At 45.1% G+C, this 18,892-nt stretch overlaps 1 protein-coding gene across 1 annotated transcript in view; it reads left to right on the forward strand.

Moving 5' to 3' along the window:
• Xxylt1 (xyloside xylosyltransferase 1) overlaps positions 1-18,892 on the forward strand; it is a 160,218-nt gene that overhangs the window by 22,318 nt on the left and 119,008 nt on the right. The window contains exon 2 of the mRNA XM_026380126.2: positions 3,137-3,284. Coding sequence (XP_026235911.1) covers positions 3,137-3,284 — 148 coding nt within the window. The remainder of the gene's footprint in view (positions 1-3,136; positions 3,285-18,892) is intronic.

Raw genomic sequence — 18,892 nt, forward strand, 5'->3', positions numbered from 1 at the left:
ACTGAGTACAGTTTGTCCTCATAAATCTATTAATGCTGATAGATGCAGTTGTCGCCTGGGAAGCTTTAGGGTGATGTGGGGCCGGTGGGGACGACGCTGGCTGCCAATTCCTCTCTACCTCCCCGAGCTTGGCTGCGGCTGCAGCAGGCCCTGCTCTGGGCACAGTGCACAGCCTTTCTCTCCCTGTTGAATGGACGTAGAGGCTCCTCTTCTGTGAGAGCCCTTTGGTCAGCTTCCAGCTTCTTGTGTCACTGCAGCTCCCAGTGGTGGAGGAGACGGGATGAGGCTCAGAGGAAAAGCTGGCTCAGAGCTGTGACTGGTCTGTGAGGAGTGGGGACTCAGGGGACCAGAGGACAGGCACAGGATGCTAAGGCTTAGGAATAAAAGCAGTGTCACAACCCCTGAGCTGGATGCTTGTTCCAGATAACCCTACGGGCCAGCATAGGAGGTAGTTGTTGTCACTCCCATGTTACCCGTGAAGAAGCCGAGGCAGAGAAGCCTAGTCACTTGCCCTAAGTGCGGTTCTGTAGCAAACTTATGTTGATAGCCTTGCATTTATATGGCCAGGGTCTGGACACAGGGCATGGGGCAATCACAGCCTCTGACCTCAAGGAGTGTCCCCTCCTGCAGATATGGAGACAAAAGACCTGGGGAGCAAGTGCCACAAGAGCGGTGAAGCCCTGTGTGAAATGGGGTGCAGGAAGGCCCTGGTGGATTGTGGGAGGCTATGGGAAGCTGGAGAGGAAGCTTGGAAGACTGGATAGGAGTTTACCAGGCAGATGGGGGCTGGGAGAAGGAGTTCCAGACATGGGAAGAGCAAGGACAGGTGTAGGAGGACATAGGATATAAAGGGGTGGCCAGCAGGTGGATACCCCTTGCCTGGTTCAGTTCTGTTCAATCCCAAAGGGCGGTGTCGGGAGGTAGGCAAGACCACTATTATAGAAGCTCCTAGTCGTTGCTGGGGAGTTTGGGCTGCAGCTGAGGGCACCAGGGTGCATGGGAGGCTTTGAGAGCAAGAGAGAGAGATGAATTTTGTCTATTTGGAGAACATTTGCAGAGGTACAGCAAAGGCTGCTTGGAGGGGGTGAAGTAAGCCTGTCAGAGAGGTCACAGACAGGGTATGTCATTTAGGATTTATATTGGGAAATAGCAGGAACTGGTCTCCACTCCCCATCTCAGGCTGCTAGGCCATGGACATGAAAAGGTCAAAGTGAAACAAAGAAACAAAAAACCCAACAGCAGCAATGACAGCAGCAACAAAAAAAACAGAAAAGGGACAAAGGGACTCATCTGCCAACTCAACCAGTATCTTAGAAATATCTGGAAACTTCCAAAGGACTTTTATAAAACAATACAAGGTTAAACAAAACAAGTTTTATATAAAACAAGTTTTAGTGAATGATGAGGACGGACCAAGGTGGTATAAATGTTTTTCCAAGTTTGATAGTATTTTAGAAATTTAAGGAGACCTAAGGACAAAAGCAACCATGTGAACTAAGAGAAATATTGGTTAAGGAGAGATATAAGAGAAACAGAAATGAGAGAGATATTTCTGAGAAGACCAAAAATAGAACCCCAATTAGGGAAAAGTAGGTGGAGCAACTTAGCATCGTCTTAGGTCTGTGAAGACAACCTAAGGCTTGGGAGGTGCAGGGAGTGCAGGAGGCTCGAAACCAGGGCAGTGGGTGATGGAATGGAGCCCACCAGTCTGAGAACTTCTCAGGCACTGCCCACTGCTGACCTCTATGCTGCTGGTCGGGCCACTGTCAGCATGAACAGGCCAGTCACATGATCACGTGGCTTCCCCTTTTGCTGCTGGTACCTGTTCAGGTGGATTCTTGGGCTGGGAGTTGGTGTAGTGGTGATGTAGGCGGCACCTAGTAGGCCTGTCCTATCCTGTCAGGTACCAGGGAAGAGGGCAGGAGGAGGGGGCCACCAGCAGATATCCTAGAAGGGCAGAGGAAGGAGGGGAAACATCCAGGCTTCTGACTTGAGTGCTTGTTGGGTGTAGAGGAATGACTCAGGTGCTCTGGGGCACCTGGAGCAATGGGAAAAATCTGCAAGACAGATGTGAGCAGAGCATGTGGTATTGTGATATCGTACAAGGCTACGGCTGGTGTGAGATGGACTTTAACTTTCTGGAATAGTGTCAGGCAGGAAAACTAACTGAGGGTCCTGTCAGTACTCCTGTCTACTATCATCCTAGGACACGGCATCTCCCTCCCTTGCTGGTCACTGATCAGGAGAGGATGTGTTCATAGAGAAAGGAACCTGGGGCTGATCTGGACACCAGAGTCCTGACTCTGCTTTTGTTAGCTGTGTGACTGTGGCAGTGGAACCTCTCTGGGCATCTGCTTCCTCATTTGTAATTTGGAAGGTACAACACTGATGCCTGTCTCTCGGAAGTCTTGGGCTGTCATGGGGATCAGAGAGCATGTGGGAGAGCAATTTGCAGAGCTGTGGCTGGTGGCACCTCCAAACCTCGAAGTGCTTTGAGGGTTAGTGGCAACTCGTTATTTCTTACACTTCTCATAGTCCCTCAGAGTTTCTGAACACTCAAGAAATGCAAGTTGAGTTGGCAGATAAGTCTGCCTCAGTGCTCAGCATTTTCCTGGTTCCTTTTTCCGGTTGCCAATATTCTCAGTGTTTGCAGTTTTGGACAAGGGAGGTAGAACTGGAGCATCTCATGGGCCTGTGGCACACGTACAGTGGCCACTAGGAGGTGGTGGTGACCAAGCAGTATTAGCCATCCAGCCATGCTGAGGCTGAGAGTTCCAGGATCAGGGGCTTTATGGCTTCTTGTCCTTGGACACAGAGCTGGCCTTTGGTGTGACTCAGCTTGAGGTTCAAAAGCAGAGGCAACTGGGAGCTGTTTCCATTCCCTGTCTGCCCTCCCCCATGGTATCCCCATCCCCTAAGTAGGACAGTCTCTGTGTAACCTCAACTCTAACTCCTCATTGTTCCCCATTTCCTTAGCTCTTAGTTGCCCCCACCCCAATCCCCATCATCATCTTCTCTTGGTCCCTGGAGAGGACTTGTCTGTTTCTGCTTCCTGGGCTCAGACGTGTGTTGGGTGCTTGGAGCCCAGGGTGAGAGCGGATTGGCTGATTGCTGAAGTTTTCTTGCCCCACTACAGGTCATCTTCCACGATGTTGCTGCGCTGACGGACAAGCTCTTCCCTGTGGTGGAGGCCATGCAGAAACACTTCAGTGCTGGCTCAGGGACCTACTACAGTGATGCCATCTTCTTCCTCTCAGTTGCCATGCATCAGATCATGCCCAAAGGTAACGTGGACTGAGGAGCAACAGCCCTGCGTTGTCTGATTCTGTATGCATTTCCCTGGTTCCTGCGTGGCTGGTGCCCTGTCTCAGGTGAAGAGCTCTACTGAGATGTGTGAGAGAGGGTGAGGAGTCAGCCAAGCCCTGTGGGCAATAGGGCTTTTTGCACTTAGAATTAAAGGTGGTCCCTGTTTTTTGTGGCTCCTGGGGTCAGGTCATGAAGACATAGTTTGATTTGTGCAGTGTAGTGTTCCTAGGCACAGGGGACCTGGACTGTGGCCCTGAGTATGCCCCTTGCACACAGCTCCCCACTTCCCCAGGGCTTAGTTTGCATATCTGTAAGATGCCAGGTAGCACTAAGTTGTCCATCATCCAAATTTGTGATCCTTTCTGATTTTAAAAAGATAAAACCTGGATATGTGAGGTACAGATTGTGGATCTAGTAGAACTTTTTTTTTTTTTTTGAAACTCTAATGCACATTAGAGGAGTTTCTGGGCTTCTGCACCACTAGGGAAGAAATGATGTGTAGCCTGTAATAGGTGCAGCTTGTGAGGAATTCCTAGCAGGTTGATCATCCTTTGCCAGAAACTTTGGAGGGGCCTTATTTGTGGGGTGTCCCTGGCTTCTGGATTCTCATTCTAGTGATCCTTGATTGGTTCTGGAGCCCTGGATATCATCTAGTTTCTGGTCATACAACCATGTTGTATGCCTCTTAGCGGTGAGAAGGGGTATTTTGGGGTAGCAGTTGCGGTAGCGGTTTTCCTAATTGTGGTTGATTAGCTTTTCCAACAATTTCCCAACCAATAGGACTTTATAGCCAAGGGGACAGCTAGGCCACTTGGTAGAGGTCTGCTGCGCTGGCTTAGCAGACCAGAAGTAAAGGAGAAGCCAAGAGCCACTTACAGACTAGAAGGGCCTGGTCAACCAGGGACTTAGGAGGTGAGAGTTGAACCTCACCTCCTCTTGTCGGTATCATATTGCAGGGAAAAGCAAGCCCATCTGTTTTGACTGAAACTCCACAGGTGAGTTCTAGTATCAGGGAGGTCTTTGCAAGCAGGGGTGAAGGAGAAAGGAGGACAGGGTGAACTAGCATTTGTGATCCTTTACAGAAAATGAAGTGAAGCCACCAAATCCTACCCCATTTCTATGAGGTGACAGGTAGGGCTGCCTAAGAATTTGCTTCCCTTGCCTCGGGTTATAGACCCACTTAAGTTGCAGAGCTGGGATTTGAACCCAGGTCTGCCTGGCTTAGAGTCCTGCAAATAGCAGCTACTTCTATCTCATTAGGTGGCCCGTATGAGACCACTGTATCCGCCCGATGCAGGTGCCGTGGGCCGCTCAGACTTGGGGAGGCTGGTCTCATCTCTGACCAGTCATGTATGTGCCTTTGGCTGAGCTGCTTTGTCTCTCAGGACCTCAGCTTCCTCACCTGTAGACTGAGGCCTGCACCAGTGAGCTATTGCAGCCTGCATTCTGATCCAGGGCTCATAAAAATCTCTCTAGGGTTTGTGTTGTTCTGGGGAGCCAGGGGAAGACGAGTTTCATCATCACCCGCTCCACTCTGGCACCCCATCTAACTCCTCAGTGTCTTTCTTGACTTGCTTTGTGTATCAGGGTTTGGCATAGGATTCTGTTTAGTCAAAGAGTTCCATGGGCTGATCAATTTGAAATGGCTCAGCTAGAAGGGTGGTAAGGATCTAGTCTGACCAGTCCTGTCATTCTGCATGTGTGATTGGCCTTGATGCCAGAGGACAACAAGAGGTACAAGAAGAAGCCTGCTGCCCAACTTATGGTGCCTCCTTCCCTCCCTCTGTCCACTGCCAGGTCCCTGCCTGCTGGGAGCTGAGCTCTAAGCCAGGTTGTGCTTTGATGTGCCCAGCAGGAGGTGAATGGCAGCTCTCTCCAGTTATGGGGAGAATCAGGTGCTAAATAAAGAAGGGCTAGATGACAAACTAGAGAGTTGCCTGGCCACCCTGGCTTTATGATGAGAAGTGTTAGCCAGGAAGGCTACTCTGGCCCTCTCCCACTTTGTTAGCTGGGTAGCTTGGGCTTGCTTGGGGACCATGACTTCAGAGAACAGGCTCTGGTGGGAGCTCTGCCATGGGTCAATAGGTGGTTCATCATGAGGCCCATCATGTGTGGGCTGTGGCCCTCCTGGGGCTGGCATGGGAAGGTGCAGCTAGTTGTTTCAGCCCAAGCACCCAATCTTTTTGGATTTTTTAGCTGAATGATAATGTGCTTCCAGAGATTCATTTTTGCTTATGCCCAAGATCTACTTCTTAAGAAAGGAGACTTTGGGAGTCACTAAAACTTGATAGTCATAAAACAAATGGGCAGCACTGGAGCTTCCTGTGGCGTCTGGGGCGTGTTCTGCTAGGAAGTCTGGCTGCCGCTCAAAACTCCGTGGAGTTGCCAAGTTCCTACTGGGTAGGTCATTTGGAATTCCTGCAATTTTCGGAAGGACACCGTGTTTTCACATCATTAGTGCTGTCTTGAGATGGTGGAAGTTCTTTATTATATTCTTTTTTATATTTCTTTTTTAATCTTAGAAATTATTGTTCTGTGCTTTGGTTAATGATTTTGTTCTAGAGTAATTGCTGCATTCATGCTATTTTGGTTGTTTCATTTCTTTTTTCCTTGTTTTTTTTTTTTTTTTTTTGTACTGTGAATGTAACCCAGCAACACTTTACCACTGAACTATATCACCAGACCTTTTTATTTTTTATTTTGAGACAGGGTCTCACTAAGTTACTGAGTGTCTTTCTAAGTTGCTGAAGCTGACCTCAAACTTGTGATCCTTCTGTCTCAGCTTCCTGAGTCACAGGTGTGCACCTCCAAGCCTGCTACTATTTTATTTGTTTTCTAGTATTCTTTTTTTCCTAAGAGTGAGGATGGGGTGGGTGGGACCTGAGCACCTGGGCCACATCCAGGAAGGTTGGATCTGCTAAGCTGCTGCTCCTCTGAGTTAGGAGTCTGGAGTTTTTGTGTAGGGTTCCTGAAATTCAGGTTCTTTCTGTCTCAACTTCTCTTTTCTTCCCCTCTGTAGAATAAGGGTCACCCTTCTGTATCTAAACTACTTTAAAAATAGATTTACTACTTTTCTTCTTTTTTTTTTTTTCCTGGTGCAGGGGACCTAAACTAGGACCACTGAACCCACCCCAAGCACCTGTTTACTTACTATTCTATTTTAAAAGTAACATCCATTCATAAAATATCTGAGAACAACATTAAAACAAAAGAAAGCTAGCTGGGCGAGGTGGTACACGACTGTAATCCCAGCAATTGGGAGGCTGAGGCAGGAGGATTGTGAGTTCAAAGCCAGCCTCAGCAAAAGCAAGGTGATAAGCAACTCAGTGAGACCCTGTTTCTAAATAAAATACAAAATAAGGCTGGGGATATGGCTCAGTAGTTGAGTGCCCCTGAGTTCAGTCCCCAGTATCAAACAAAAACCAAACCAAAACCACAATAGAAGAAAGCTGTTCTTTACTATCATATAAATACCATCAATATTAATTCCTTGATCATCTTCTAGCATTTTCCCCTCAAGTGCCATTTTTAAAATTTAGGCAAAGTTGGAGTTATTCTTTATATTCAGATCATTCTGAGCTTTTTATATGTAGAGCTGTGAAATTTGAACTTTCATTTCAACTAAAAGTGAAGGAAATGATATAAGTAAAACTATGTTATCATTTTTCTAGTTAATGTCACACATCTGTACAGTTATAATTTTTGAAAATTTTTGGAATGGTTCAATGAATGGATGAAATTTGATTCATCCATTTATCATGTCCCTGTTTTCAGCTGGCAGGATGCTTACTGTTTTCTTTCTAATACCATAAATTAAACTGTGATGGTTGTCTACATGCATAAAGATCGTCTTGTTAGGACAAGGGTAGAATTATGAGGCCAGAGGTGATCTTTACAAAGCCAGGGTGTGTCAACTCCCCTCTCCCCTTTGTGTTGTCTGTACGGGTAGGTTCTATACAGTTTTCTAGGTCCATTAGGGTCTGACCTCTCCTGGAGTTCAGGTAGCCGCAGAAGTTTCAAGTCAGTTGGCATCCTGCTTGACTTAGTTGAGACTTAGGCCACTTTGATAAGTCCTGGAGTGAGCTGGGTCTCCCCCTGGGTTTCCAATCCCTCTGCCCATGCCCATTCTGATGTTCTGACCTAAGGCCCTGTCCCTACCCCTATACCACTGTAGAACTTGGCCTCCGCACCTCTCTTCTTGCCCCCTTGCTGCGGCCCTGCACTTGGGACCTGGCTGGGACAGGACATGTGTTGTGTGTGCCCTGACTGCTCCCTTTGGAACAGTGCAACCCAAAACCACATTGGCAGAGCTGTGCCCCAGGAGGAACAGAGGAGCCCTGCCAGGCGGGACATACTGGCTCGGATTTTGGTCAGTGCTTGTTTGTCTTTCCATTGCTTGTTTGAGGGGTTATGTGGCTGGCTGGCTGGTTCTGTCGTTCCCACAGCAGCCTGTCCTCGTGTTCTCCACAGCCTGAAGCCACTCTCTGCTCTTCTCTCACACCCACAGGGTTTTTATCTCCTTCTGTTGGTATTAGCTTTGTCACCAAAGGAAGCATTTTATGTTGTGGAAAGGAAAACATTTTTGCCCAATTGGAGCTGGAGGGAGCAAAAAGCAGCTCCTTCAGGACTGCCAGCTTTCCTTCCCGTTGTCACACTGCTCTGAGGAGCCGTTGGCTCCAGCCTGGTGACATGGGGGAAAGCTGCCCTGGCAAGCTGGGCCCAGAGGCGTGGTCTGTGGTTGTGGTCGGGCCTCCTGGGCAGGGCAGGCAGGCGCCAGACAATCAGCAGTGCCTCAGACCAGCCAGAGTCCCCAAGGAGACTTTTCTGGGGTCCCTGGAAGGTTGTCGTGTCCTGTGGTCAGCATGAGTTGGTAGACAGCCATGGCCAAGGGTCTGCTACTGGCAGGATGCAGTGCCAGCTGCTCTGGGAGTCTCAGGGAGTCTGTTGGCTCATGTTATAGGGCAGAGTCCAACAATTAGAACAGATGACATGAAGACTGACACAGTGTGGAGGTGGGGGTTCAGATGAGGAAAGGTCATAGGCATCTGACAGGAATGAGGAAGGCTTCATGGAAGAGGTGGCACCTGAGTTGTGCCTTATAGGGTGATAAACAGGGTAGAGAGTGGTTCAGGCAGACAGAACAGGAAGCTGGGATGGGCAGCTGGGAAAGGCTATAGTGGTGTGTTGGGAAATAGCGTAGTTCCCATTATTAATGAGTTCATTAGCACACATGGGAAGTGGAGAGAAGACCAGGAGGAGGGTTGAGACAGCCTCTATGGGCATTTTTGACATGGATGAGGCCGATGGACCTCTGCTTTAGGAAAGCTGATGTGTCTGTGAGGCATAGATGTTGGGTCCAGTTGCAGTTTCCTGAGAGTCTGTGGGTGGGCACTGTGGGCAGCCTGTGAGACTCAGGTAGACTCATGGTCTCAAGCAGCCAGAGAGCGCATCTGCTTCTGTGTACTGAGCCGGTACATACAGACGATGAGGTAAGGGGTACCCCCGGCTGTGTAGTCTCCCTCTCTCCATGAGAGCCCAGTCCTGTAGGGGGGTCTTTGTTCTGGCTCCACAGGAGCAGTTACTAACTTGCAAGTTTCAGATACTCTGTGGGTTCAGAGCACAAGGAAGTGAGGCAGTTATGAGAGTGGCTGGGGCAGGCTGTCTTCCACTCAGCTCCCATGGGGGCCACAGGTTCCGGTAAAACCAGTGCAAATATTCCTGCCATGGAACCACTTGCCCGTCAGTCCTTTGCACTTTTGTGTGAATTAGCCCCTGTGGTTGCTTTCTTTTGAACATTGAATTGAGATTGATTCCCAAGGGAATGAGAGATATAACTATGTTTGAGGTAGTACGTGGCCTTTTGTACAAGGCCCTTAAAATTCTTTATTTTCCCCCCTTAAGTGAAATTCAGCAGATATAGTAAAAGCCATATTTAGTGTGGATTTCTTTGTTCTATGCCAGCCATGGGAGGGGTTTAGTGTTTTCACCGTTCTTTCCTATCAGCACGGAAGGCTTTCAGGGCTGGTTTATAGAACTTTATAACTTTGTGCAGTTGTGAACTCAGATCAGGACACTGTTGATGTTCACGTATCCAGCATGAGACAGACATGTTCTGATGGGATGTGTGTGCGTCCTGGAACCTGGACAAGAGTGGCCTTTTTTCTACCACCACCCCTATCAGCCTCAACACTGGAGAAAGCCAACACAAAGCCTCCTAAACTCACTGATCCTGTATGGAAGTGCTGGTTCCCACAGTTAGCCCTGTGGCTGCTACTTGCTTTCAGGTTGGGTGGCTTGAGGATAGACCAGGTGGTCCCTCTGCCCCTTACTGTTCTGGCTGTCTGATATAGGGAGAGGATAGCCTGCTTCCTCCCTGAGTCCATAGCAAGGCAAGGTAGTTGGCTTCTAGGACCCTGTCTATTAGTGGGTACAGTACCTGGGTAGGAGGTCACATGCATGAGTGTGGTTTTCCTTCTTTCTGAAATTTTATTTTGACTCTTGAGGCAGAAATGAGCTAAACCAGGGCTGACCTCAGTGGGACAGGGGCAAGGAGCCCTGTTTCTTCTCTCTTTTCTCCCTTCATACTACCGTGGGCTGGAGGAGAGTGAGATCTTGCTAAGACTTTGGGCCTAAGTCACATTTCTTGCTTGTTTTCCCAGAGTTCTGCTTTGCACCCAACTGATAATAAATTGGTGCATGAATTTCTCATCTGCCATTGTTTCTGATGTGTCTAAGTGTCTTAGAAACCTCTTGGAGTCCCTGGGCCATTCCTGACTTCTCTGAGCAAATAATCTAACTTCTCTGAGTGCAAGTTTTTCATGAAGTGGAGACGATGATGGCATGGACAGGGATGTGGGGAGACTGACTGGATGGTGTGTGAAGAATCCTGGTACCTGGCTCAGAGTTGCTCTGAAAGTGACAATTTTAGGGCATTTCTTCTTGGAAGGTCAAATGGGTATCAGCAAATCAAAATCTCCCAGAAGTCCTAAGGTTAAAAAAAGTCTAAGTTTGTGTAACTCAGCATTATGGTTTAGCTGTGAGGTGTCCCCCAAAAGCTCATGAGTGAGGCAGTGCAAGAAAGTTTAGAGGTAAAATGGTTGGGTTATGAGAGTTTTAACCTAATCAGTGCATTAATCTCCTGATAGGAAGGAATTTAACTGGGTGGTAACTGTAGGTAGGTAGGGTATGGCTGGAGGAGGTGGGTCATTGTGGATGTGCGAGAGCTGTCTCTGCTTCTTTATCATCATGTCCTGAGCTACTTTCCTACTCCGTACCCTTCTGGCATGATGTTCTGCCTCACCATGGGCCAGAGTAATGGAGATGGCCATCTATGGACTGTGAGCCCCTCATAAACTTTTTCTACTTGTTGTTGTACCTGTTGAGTCTTTTGGTCATAGCAATGAAAAAGCTGACTAAAACATTCAGCATTTCTTAAACACAAATGACCACACAGAATGCCTTTTTGAGGAATTCCCATTCCTGTTCTGAGAGGGGGTTGTTCCTCTGAACTCCCTGTAAACAAGACTGCTCTAAAATAAGGATAATAATTAAATTCGTGAATGTGGCTCTGTTGTAGTGTCAGAGAAAAGGCACTTCCTGTCAATCTTCCCTTTCCCTGCAGCATAGCTGATAGCACCTGTAATTGAGTGTGGCATTTTACTCACCTGGTTGTGTCCACCTGGATTACTTTCTGAGGGGATTGGAAATAGCTTTGGGTATTCCTGGAGTTTGCCTTGGGTCTAGGTGTCAGAAGGTTTTTTCTGGTTGCTGAGTCATGGCAGGGATCCCGGGGACAGGCTTGTGTGTTTCTGGTGACACACTACTGATGGAGCAACCTTGTGGCATTGACCAACCAGGGATTTCAGAGGAGCGTGACCCAGAGGATGACCAAGGGATGGGGATATATCAACTCTTGAGGGGACTGGGCCTGAACATGAGATTCCTTCTCTTCTGGAGGGCTATCCTGGGAAACAGGAAGCAGATCTCTTCTGAGTGCCTGAAAGCCACCAGGTTACAGCTCCCCAGAGCTTAGGTACCTCTACCTTTCTGTGAGCCATGGGCAAGGCCCTGCTTCTCAGGTGGCAGGCAGATCCTCGCCTGTAGGTTGAGGGATTAGGTAGAATCCAGGTGCAGGCTGGTGCCACAGACCATGCTCTGTGTGGCCATTTTATTGTCCTCAGGGTGGTTTTTGATCCCTGGGCTCTTGGTTTCTTATTTTGTTCTGCCTGCAATATCCCTTACAGGCATTTGTGTGTGACTCTGGGCCTGACACTCTCTCCATTCCTTGAAGGGGTTCTGGCTTCAGCTCCTGGGTGCTTTTTCATGTACCCTACTGGGCCACAACAGCCCTGCCACCCCCTGCTCCCCTTGCTGGGACCCCATCCACGCCACACACAGTGATACCCCTCGGCTCACTCCCTCACCTCCTTCAGACATGGCCCCTCAGGGAGGCCGTCTCTCCATCCTGTTTCAGACGTACTTGGCTCCTGGCTTAGCCGAGGATGCCCCTGACTGACAGCGTTCAGCATGGCATGAGCTCGGGAGTTCTCATGTGGAAGAAAGCTGTGGAAGAAACAAATATTCAGGAACTTGCCTGAGTGAAAACATCTGAGTAAATACTGATCAAAGGTTGTAAACATGTGTCCAGTGATTTCAGTGAAAACTATTTTCTGGCAGCTCTTTTAGAGCATATCTGAAGCATTTGAGTCCTCTTCTTCTGAAGGACAGCTGAGCTCATTTGTCATAATGTGCTAAAAATAGTAATCTGTCATAGGCCATTTTCTACTGATTTGATGCTAGAAGCTCTTTCTTTGCCAATAAAAATAGTTGTCATATTGGTTGAACAGTAACATCTTCAGTTTGACCCCCTACATTAGATTCTGACCTTTTAGGATTCTCTTAAAATTCTTGACCATTAGTCAAAGGTGTCAACTGGCTTTTATTATTGCCACGAGGTTTACCAGCTTGCATTCTAGGCCTCCTCTCACCACGGAAGGGTCTGGCTTCCTCTGCCATGCACTAGGGTAGGTGCACTGTTTTGCCCTATTGGAGAGAGAACCCAAGTGAGTGGATACCCACAGTGCAAGAGGTTGGAGGTCAGTGTAGCAGACTTGGGCTATGTCTGGATTTTCGGAGACCCCCATGAAGCCAATTTGCATGGAGAATGGACTAGATTGTCAGTTATGTCAGAGTTCAGAGGGGAAGCTTCGAGGGGGGTAAGGAGGAATTTGCCAGAGCTTGAGGTTGGGGGTTAAGAGTGGAAGCCGGGCAGTGCAGGCCTGGGCAAGGGTTTGCTGGGCAGCCTGGGCCTCAGCTGGGCAGTGGCTGCTGCCTCTTTGGATGATGTCAAGTCCCACACACCAGTGCACTTGCCAAGCGCCTCTGGGGTTGATAATCCTGGTGCGTCTTCTCTTTGTCTCTACTTCAGTGCATTGTCCCCCCGGAAGAATACTCAGTTTCCATACTCATCCCATGCAATTGCTGATGACTAGGTCCAGTTGATTAACCATCTTGGATTGAATCGCAGGCCTGTGTTTCTCTTCTTTTCCAGCCAGTTCCTCTGGATGTTAGATAGCATTTGAGATGTTGTAGTCCCAGATCCTCTTGACTAGCTTGTGTCCCCATTTAACTTTTTTTTGTTTCTGTTTTTTTTTTTTTTTTTTTCGGTACTGAGGATCAAACTCAGGGGTGCTTAATAACTAAGAAACATTCCCTCTAAATAAAATATATTTTATTTAAAGACAGGGTCTCACTAAGTTGCTTAGGACCTCACTAAGTGGCTGAAGCTGGCTTTGAATTCATGATCCTCCTGCGTCAGCTTCCTGAGCCATTGGGGTTATAGGTGTGCACCCCTGTACCTGGCTCAGCTTTGTTTCTTGCTTCCCTCCCACACTCATCCTGGGCTCCATCTGAGGTGGCCATGTTGTATATTTTTCTTGTTTAGCCATGCTGGGGCTTTTTAGACCTGTGCGGCTTCCAAAGCCTGCAGGGGCAGCCTTTTGTGGCCCTGCCCTCAGTGGTTTTTCCAGAACGGGGCTGGCTCAGCCTGTGGTCTGTGAATCTGAAGACCCTGTTAAAGCCCTGTCTTTTCTTCTTACTGAAGGTGTGGCTTAAAGCAAGGCATTAAGCATCCTCTTGGACCTTCTCCCACCTCCACTTTTACTTATGGAAAATTTCAAGTATATACAAAATTAGAGAGAAGAGCATAATGAATTCCCCTGTTCCTACCATCCAGCTTCAGTTGTTGTCAACTCAACTATCTTATTTCATCTCCATTCCCACACATTGCCTTCTCCCCAAACCATTTTATTCTTTAGTGCCTCTGACAGGTAAGTACTCTTTTAAAATACAAACACAGTATCTTTATCACATTTAACAGTGTATGGTAATATTTACGTAGAGTTCACGTTCTTCACTTGTCTCAGAAATGTTATTATTTGTTTTTTCAAATCAGTATTAAGACAAGGGCTGCATGTTTCATTTGATTAACTCTTGAGTCTTTCTCTTTCAAAATTAAACCTTCAACAAGTGCTGACGAGGATGTGGGGAAAAGGGTACACTTGTTCATTGTTGGTGGGACTGCAAATTGGTGCAGCCAATTTGGAAAGCAGTATGGAGATTTCTTGGAAAGCTGGGAATGGAACCACCATTTGACCCAGCTATTCCCCTTCTCGGTCTATTCCCTAAAGACCTAAAAAGAGCATGCTACAGGGACACTGCTACATCGATGTTCATAGCAGCACAATTCACAATAGCAAGACTGTGGAACCGACCTAGATGCCCTTCAATGGACGAATGGATAAAAAAAATGTGGCATTTATACTCAATGGAGTATTACTCTGCATTAAAAAATGACAAAATCGTAGAATTTGGAGGGAAATGGATAGCATTAGAGCAGATTATGCTAAGTGAAGCTAGCCAATCCCTAAAAAAACAAATGCCAAATGTCTTCTTTGATATAAGGAGAGTAACTAAGAACAGAGTAGGGAAGAAGAGCATGAGAAGAAGACTAACATTAAACAGGGATGAGAGGTGGGAGGGAAAGGGAGAGAGAAGGGAAATTGCATGGAAATGGAAGGAGACCCTCAGGGTTATACAAAATTACATACAAGAGGAAGTGAGGGGAAAGGGAAAAATAATACAAGGGGGAGAAATGAATTACAGTAGAAGGGGTAGAGAGAGAAGAGGGGAGGGGAGGGGAGGGGGGATAGTAGAGGATAGGACAGACAGCAGAATACAACAGACATGAGTATGGCAATATGTAAATCAATGGAAGTGTAACTGATGTGATTCTGCAATCTGTATACGGGGTAAAAATGGGAGTTCATAACCCACTTGAATCAAAGTGTGAAATATGATATATCAAGAACTATGTAATGTTTTGAACAACCAACAATAAAAAAAAGAAAAAAAATTAAACCTTCAATTTTGAAATAATTGTAGATTAACGTGTAGTTTTAAGAAAGAATACAGATATTTTTTACTTACTTTCCCCTCGTGGTATCATCTTAATGAAATATAATAAACAGGACAAGTAGGACATGGCCATTGATACAGTCTTAAGTGCAGGACATTTCCATCCCCACAAGGATTTCTTATGTTACCCTTTTATAGCCATGCCCACTTCTCCAACCCTTGACAACCACTAATCTGCTTTCCATTTCTATAATTTGTTATTGCAAGAATATTATATAAATGGGATCAGCCTTTTTTTTTTTCACTCACCATAATTCTTAGGAGAATCCTTAAAGTTACTGCATGCTTGAGGAATTCATTATTTTTTAGTGCTGGGTGTTTTATGATTGGATGCAGCACAGTTTGCAAAACCACTCATCCACAGAGGGACGTCTGGATTGTTTCCAGTTTTTGGTGATTATGAACAGAGGTGCAGTGACATTTGTGTAAAGGTCTTTGTGTGAACACAGATTTTTGCTTTTTTGGGATAAATGCCTAAAAGTACAGTAGCTGGGTCTTATGGTCCTCATCTTGCAAAATGCTATAGTAATAATGAATGCCACAATTTACAGAAGACTTCCCTAGATCCAGACATGTGCTAAGGCCCTTAATATGTGTATCATCTTTCCCCTGTAAGGCTGAAGGGAGAAGGTACAAGTCCTCAACTCACACACAGGATAGATTGGGTTTGGAGGGGTCAGGCTGTCTGCCCCAAGGGGCAGCACCTGTGGGAGAGTGGTACTGGAGCTTGGACAGCCTGACTTCAGGGCTGGACCCTTATCTGGAAAAAGGGATTTGGATGACCCAGAAACCCCAGAGGAGTTTAACTGAAAGTTGTTCTGATCACCTTCATTCTCATAAATAATTTTAAGGAGTATGAGCAGTAAACAGCCCCAAATAATTAAGTGCAAAGAAAAAGTACAGAATGAGAACCAACAAAAACAAGAGACAGCAGAAGGTGCCCCTCAAAGACTTCAGATGTTGGAATTATCAGTCACAGATTTTTAAAAAATGTGCATTGACCATGTTGGAAGAAACAAAAGACAAGCTTGAAAATAACTGCAGGAAACTATAAAAAAATGACCTAGCATATTTGAAAGAGAACTTTTAGAAATAAGGAGTGCAGTCATCAAAACAAAACAGTGTGGATAGTCAGTTAAGGAAAATCTTAAAAATGTGTATTTTTAAAGCTAACCTGCTTTCTTACCTCAATTCTACTCCTTTTCAAGGGGAACATTGTAAACAGGTTTGTGTGTGTATCTGCAAACACACATATGCCAGCATGCAACACAAGTTTTTAAATTGAATAAGATTGACTCTTCACATTGACTGCAGCTTGCTTTGCTTCACCTAATAACATGATGGATGTTTTTGCTATCAGTGTGTGCAGCAGCTCTATTGCATTGGTGAAATTTACTCATTTCTTGCCTTTTTATTACACAAAATTGGCTGAAAATTGTTGGCTCATAGTCCAGGAAGTACAAAAGGATAGACCAGAAAATCTCCTTCTCATCCTGACTGCTGCTACAAAGTCTTTAAAACTCTGGAAGGGTTTGCACGTCATTTTTTTCACTTAACAATACATCCTGTTGACAGTTCTGAATCAGTGTACATAGGGATGCCTCATTCTTTTAATAGCTATAAAATGTTTCATTGCACATAATTAATTTATCTAGTCTTTTGTTGAATAAGATGATTTTCATAAATATTATATATGTTTAGAATATATATCATTTTAAAATCAGCATATTACAGTGATGCAGCCACATCAATGTTTATAGCAGCTCAACACTCAATAGCTAAACTATGGAACCAATCTCAGCGCCCTTCAACAGATGTGAATGGATAAAGAAAATGTGGTATATAAATATGATAGAATATTATTCAGCCTTAAAGAAGAATGAAATTATGGCATTTGCCAGTAAATGGATAGAGCTGGAGAATATCATGCTAAGAGAAATGAGCCCAAAACCAAAGGCCAAGTATTTTCTCTGATAATTAAGTGCAAAGAAAACAAAGTGCAGAATGAGAACCAACAAAAACAAGAGACAGCCAGAAGGTACACCTCAAAGACTTCAGATGTTGGTACTATCAGACACAGATTTTTTAAAAAATGTGCACTGACCATGTTGGAAGAAACAAAAGACAAGCTTGAAAATAACTGTAGGAAGCTATAAAAAAAATAGTTGCTAATTCACAGTAAGTAGGGGATAGGGAAGAATAGAGTAGATTATGTAGAGGGGAGTGAAGGGAGGGGAGGGGGTCTGGGGGTAGGAGGGATAGTAGAATGAATCAGACATTATTACCCTATGTACATACAGAGCTATATAACTGGTGGGATTCTACATCATTCACAGCCAAAAGAATGAGAAATTATCCTCCCATCTATGTATGATGTATCAAAGTGCATTCTGCTGTCATGTATAACTAATTAGAACAAATAATAATAATAATAATTACTTTAGAAAAAATAATATGGTGCTTATTTTCTTGTTCACAAGTAACATTTTATATATTTGATATAGTTACTTGTGAACAGGATAAAACCACCGTATTATTTTAGTTACTGTGAATAAGATAATAACCACTATATTTTAAAATATTTATTTATATTATATATTTATAATGTTACTTGTGAACAAGAATACACACACCACACACACACACACACACACACACACACACACACTCACACACACACTTATTTTGTTTTTCAGTATGTTTGTTAGAAAAATTCCTAGAATGAAATTGCTGGGTGACAGGCATGTGCATTTTAAATTTGATGCTGGCAGGTTGCCCTACATGGGTTGTTGCCCTGTATGTGTGTTGTTTATACCTGTTTCTATTTCCCTATACCCTGGATGCTTTTTTTCCCCCCAGTAAAATTTTGCTGTGTTGCTCAGATTGATCTCAAGCTTGTGGGCTCAAGTGATCCTCTTGCCGCACCCTTCTGAGTAGCTGGAACTACAAAAATTTCAATGAGCTCTGTATTTTATTAAGAAAATAAGCATTTTTGTCCCTGATACACATTGAAAACATTTTTTTTTCAGTTGTCTTTCAGCTATCTTTTTTTCTATGAAGTTTTTTTGAAACATTCTGTTGTTAGATGTGTCAATCTTTTGTGACTTTGAGTTTTGTGTCACACCTGTAAAAGCCTCCTTTGTTCCAAGATTATCAAAAAATATCATCTTTTTCTTACCATGGATACAGCATGGTAAAAAAAAAAAAAAAGATGTTGTTTTTTGATAACATGATGAAGTATATTGCAAACTGTAGAGTATTAGTTAAGAATAGCCCTGACCTGCTTTCACTGTGAATTCATCTCAAGTTGCTCCTCTTTCAGGATGACAAGTGGATGTGTCTGCATGGGGAAGGCTGGGAATTCTAGATCTGACAGTCTTAGGAAATCCTGTTAGCTTGGGCTCGTGGATCCCAAGTGGACCGTGGTCTCAGAACTCTTAGGTTTTCACCTTTGGGGAAGTCTATACATATGGGAGCGAAAACTCAAGAAATAAGATAGTAGGCAGTAGACCAGAATGCTCTAAAGTTCATGGTTATGTCTTTCTCTCCTCTGGTTATGCTTAGACAGCATTTGCTTTTGATATTCTCTTTTTTCTTTTGATTGGTACATTTGGACATTTTTAGATTTGCTAGCATATTCTGTTAGGTTACTGGCAATTTTTGTTGGGCAGGGTCCTACTTAAGGATGGCTCTTTAAGATGACTTTGCAATCTATGCCCTATTTTTTTTTTTTTTTAATGGTACTAGGGATTGAACTCAGGGCCTCAGGCCTGCCAGGCAAGAAATCTACTACTGAGCTATGTCCCTAGTCTTTCTTCCCTTTTCTGTTGTCCTTTAACTTTAGGATTGGTTCTCAATGTTTTTATTTTATTGTTTGCTTATTTGTTTGTTACTGGAGATTGGACCCAGGGGCACTCGTCCACTGAGCCACATCCCTAGCCCTATTTTGTATTTTATTTAGAGACAGGGTCTCACTGAATTGCTTAGCACCTCACTTTTGCTGAGGCTGGCTTTGATCTCATGGTCCTCTTGACTCAACCTCCTGAGCAGCTGGGATTACAGGCATGTGCTGCCACTGCACATGTTTATAGCTTCTGTTTCTATGTTGCTT

The sequence above is a fragment of the Urocitellus parryii genome, chromosome 2, assembly GCF_045843805.1.
Source record: "Urocitellus parryii isolate mUroPar1 chromosome 2, mUroPar1.hap1, whole genome shotgun sequence".
In the NCBI taxonomy this organism is placed as follows: Eukaryota; Metazoa; Chordata; class Mammalia; order Rodentia; family Sciuridae; genus Urocitellus; species Urocitellus parryii.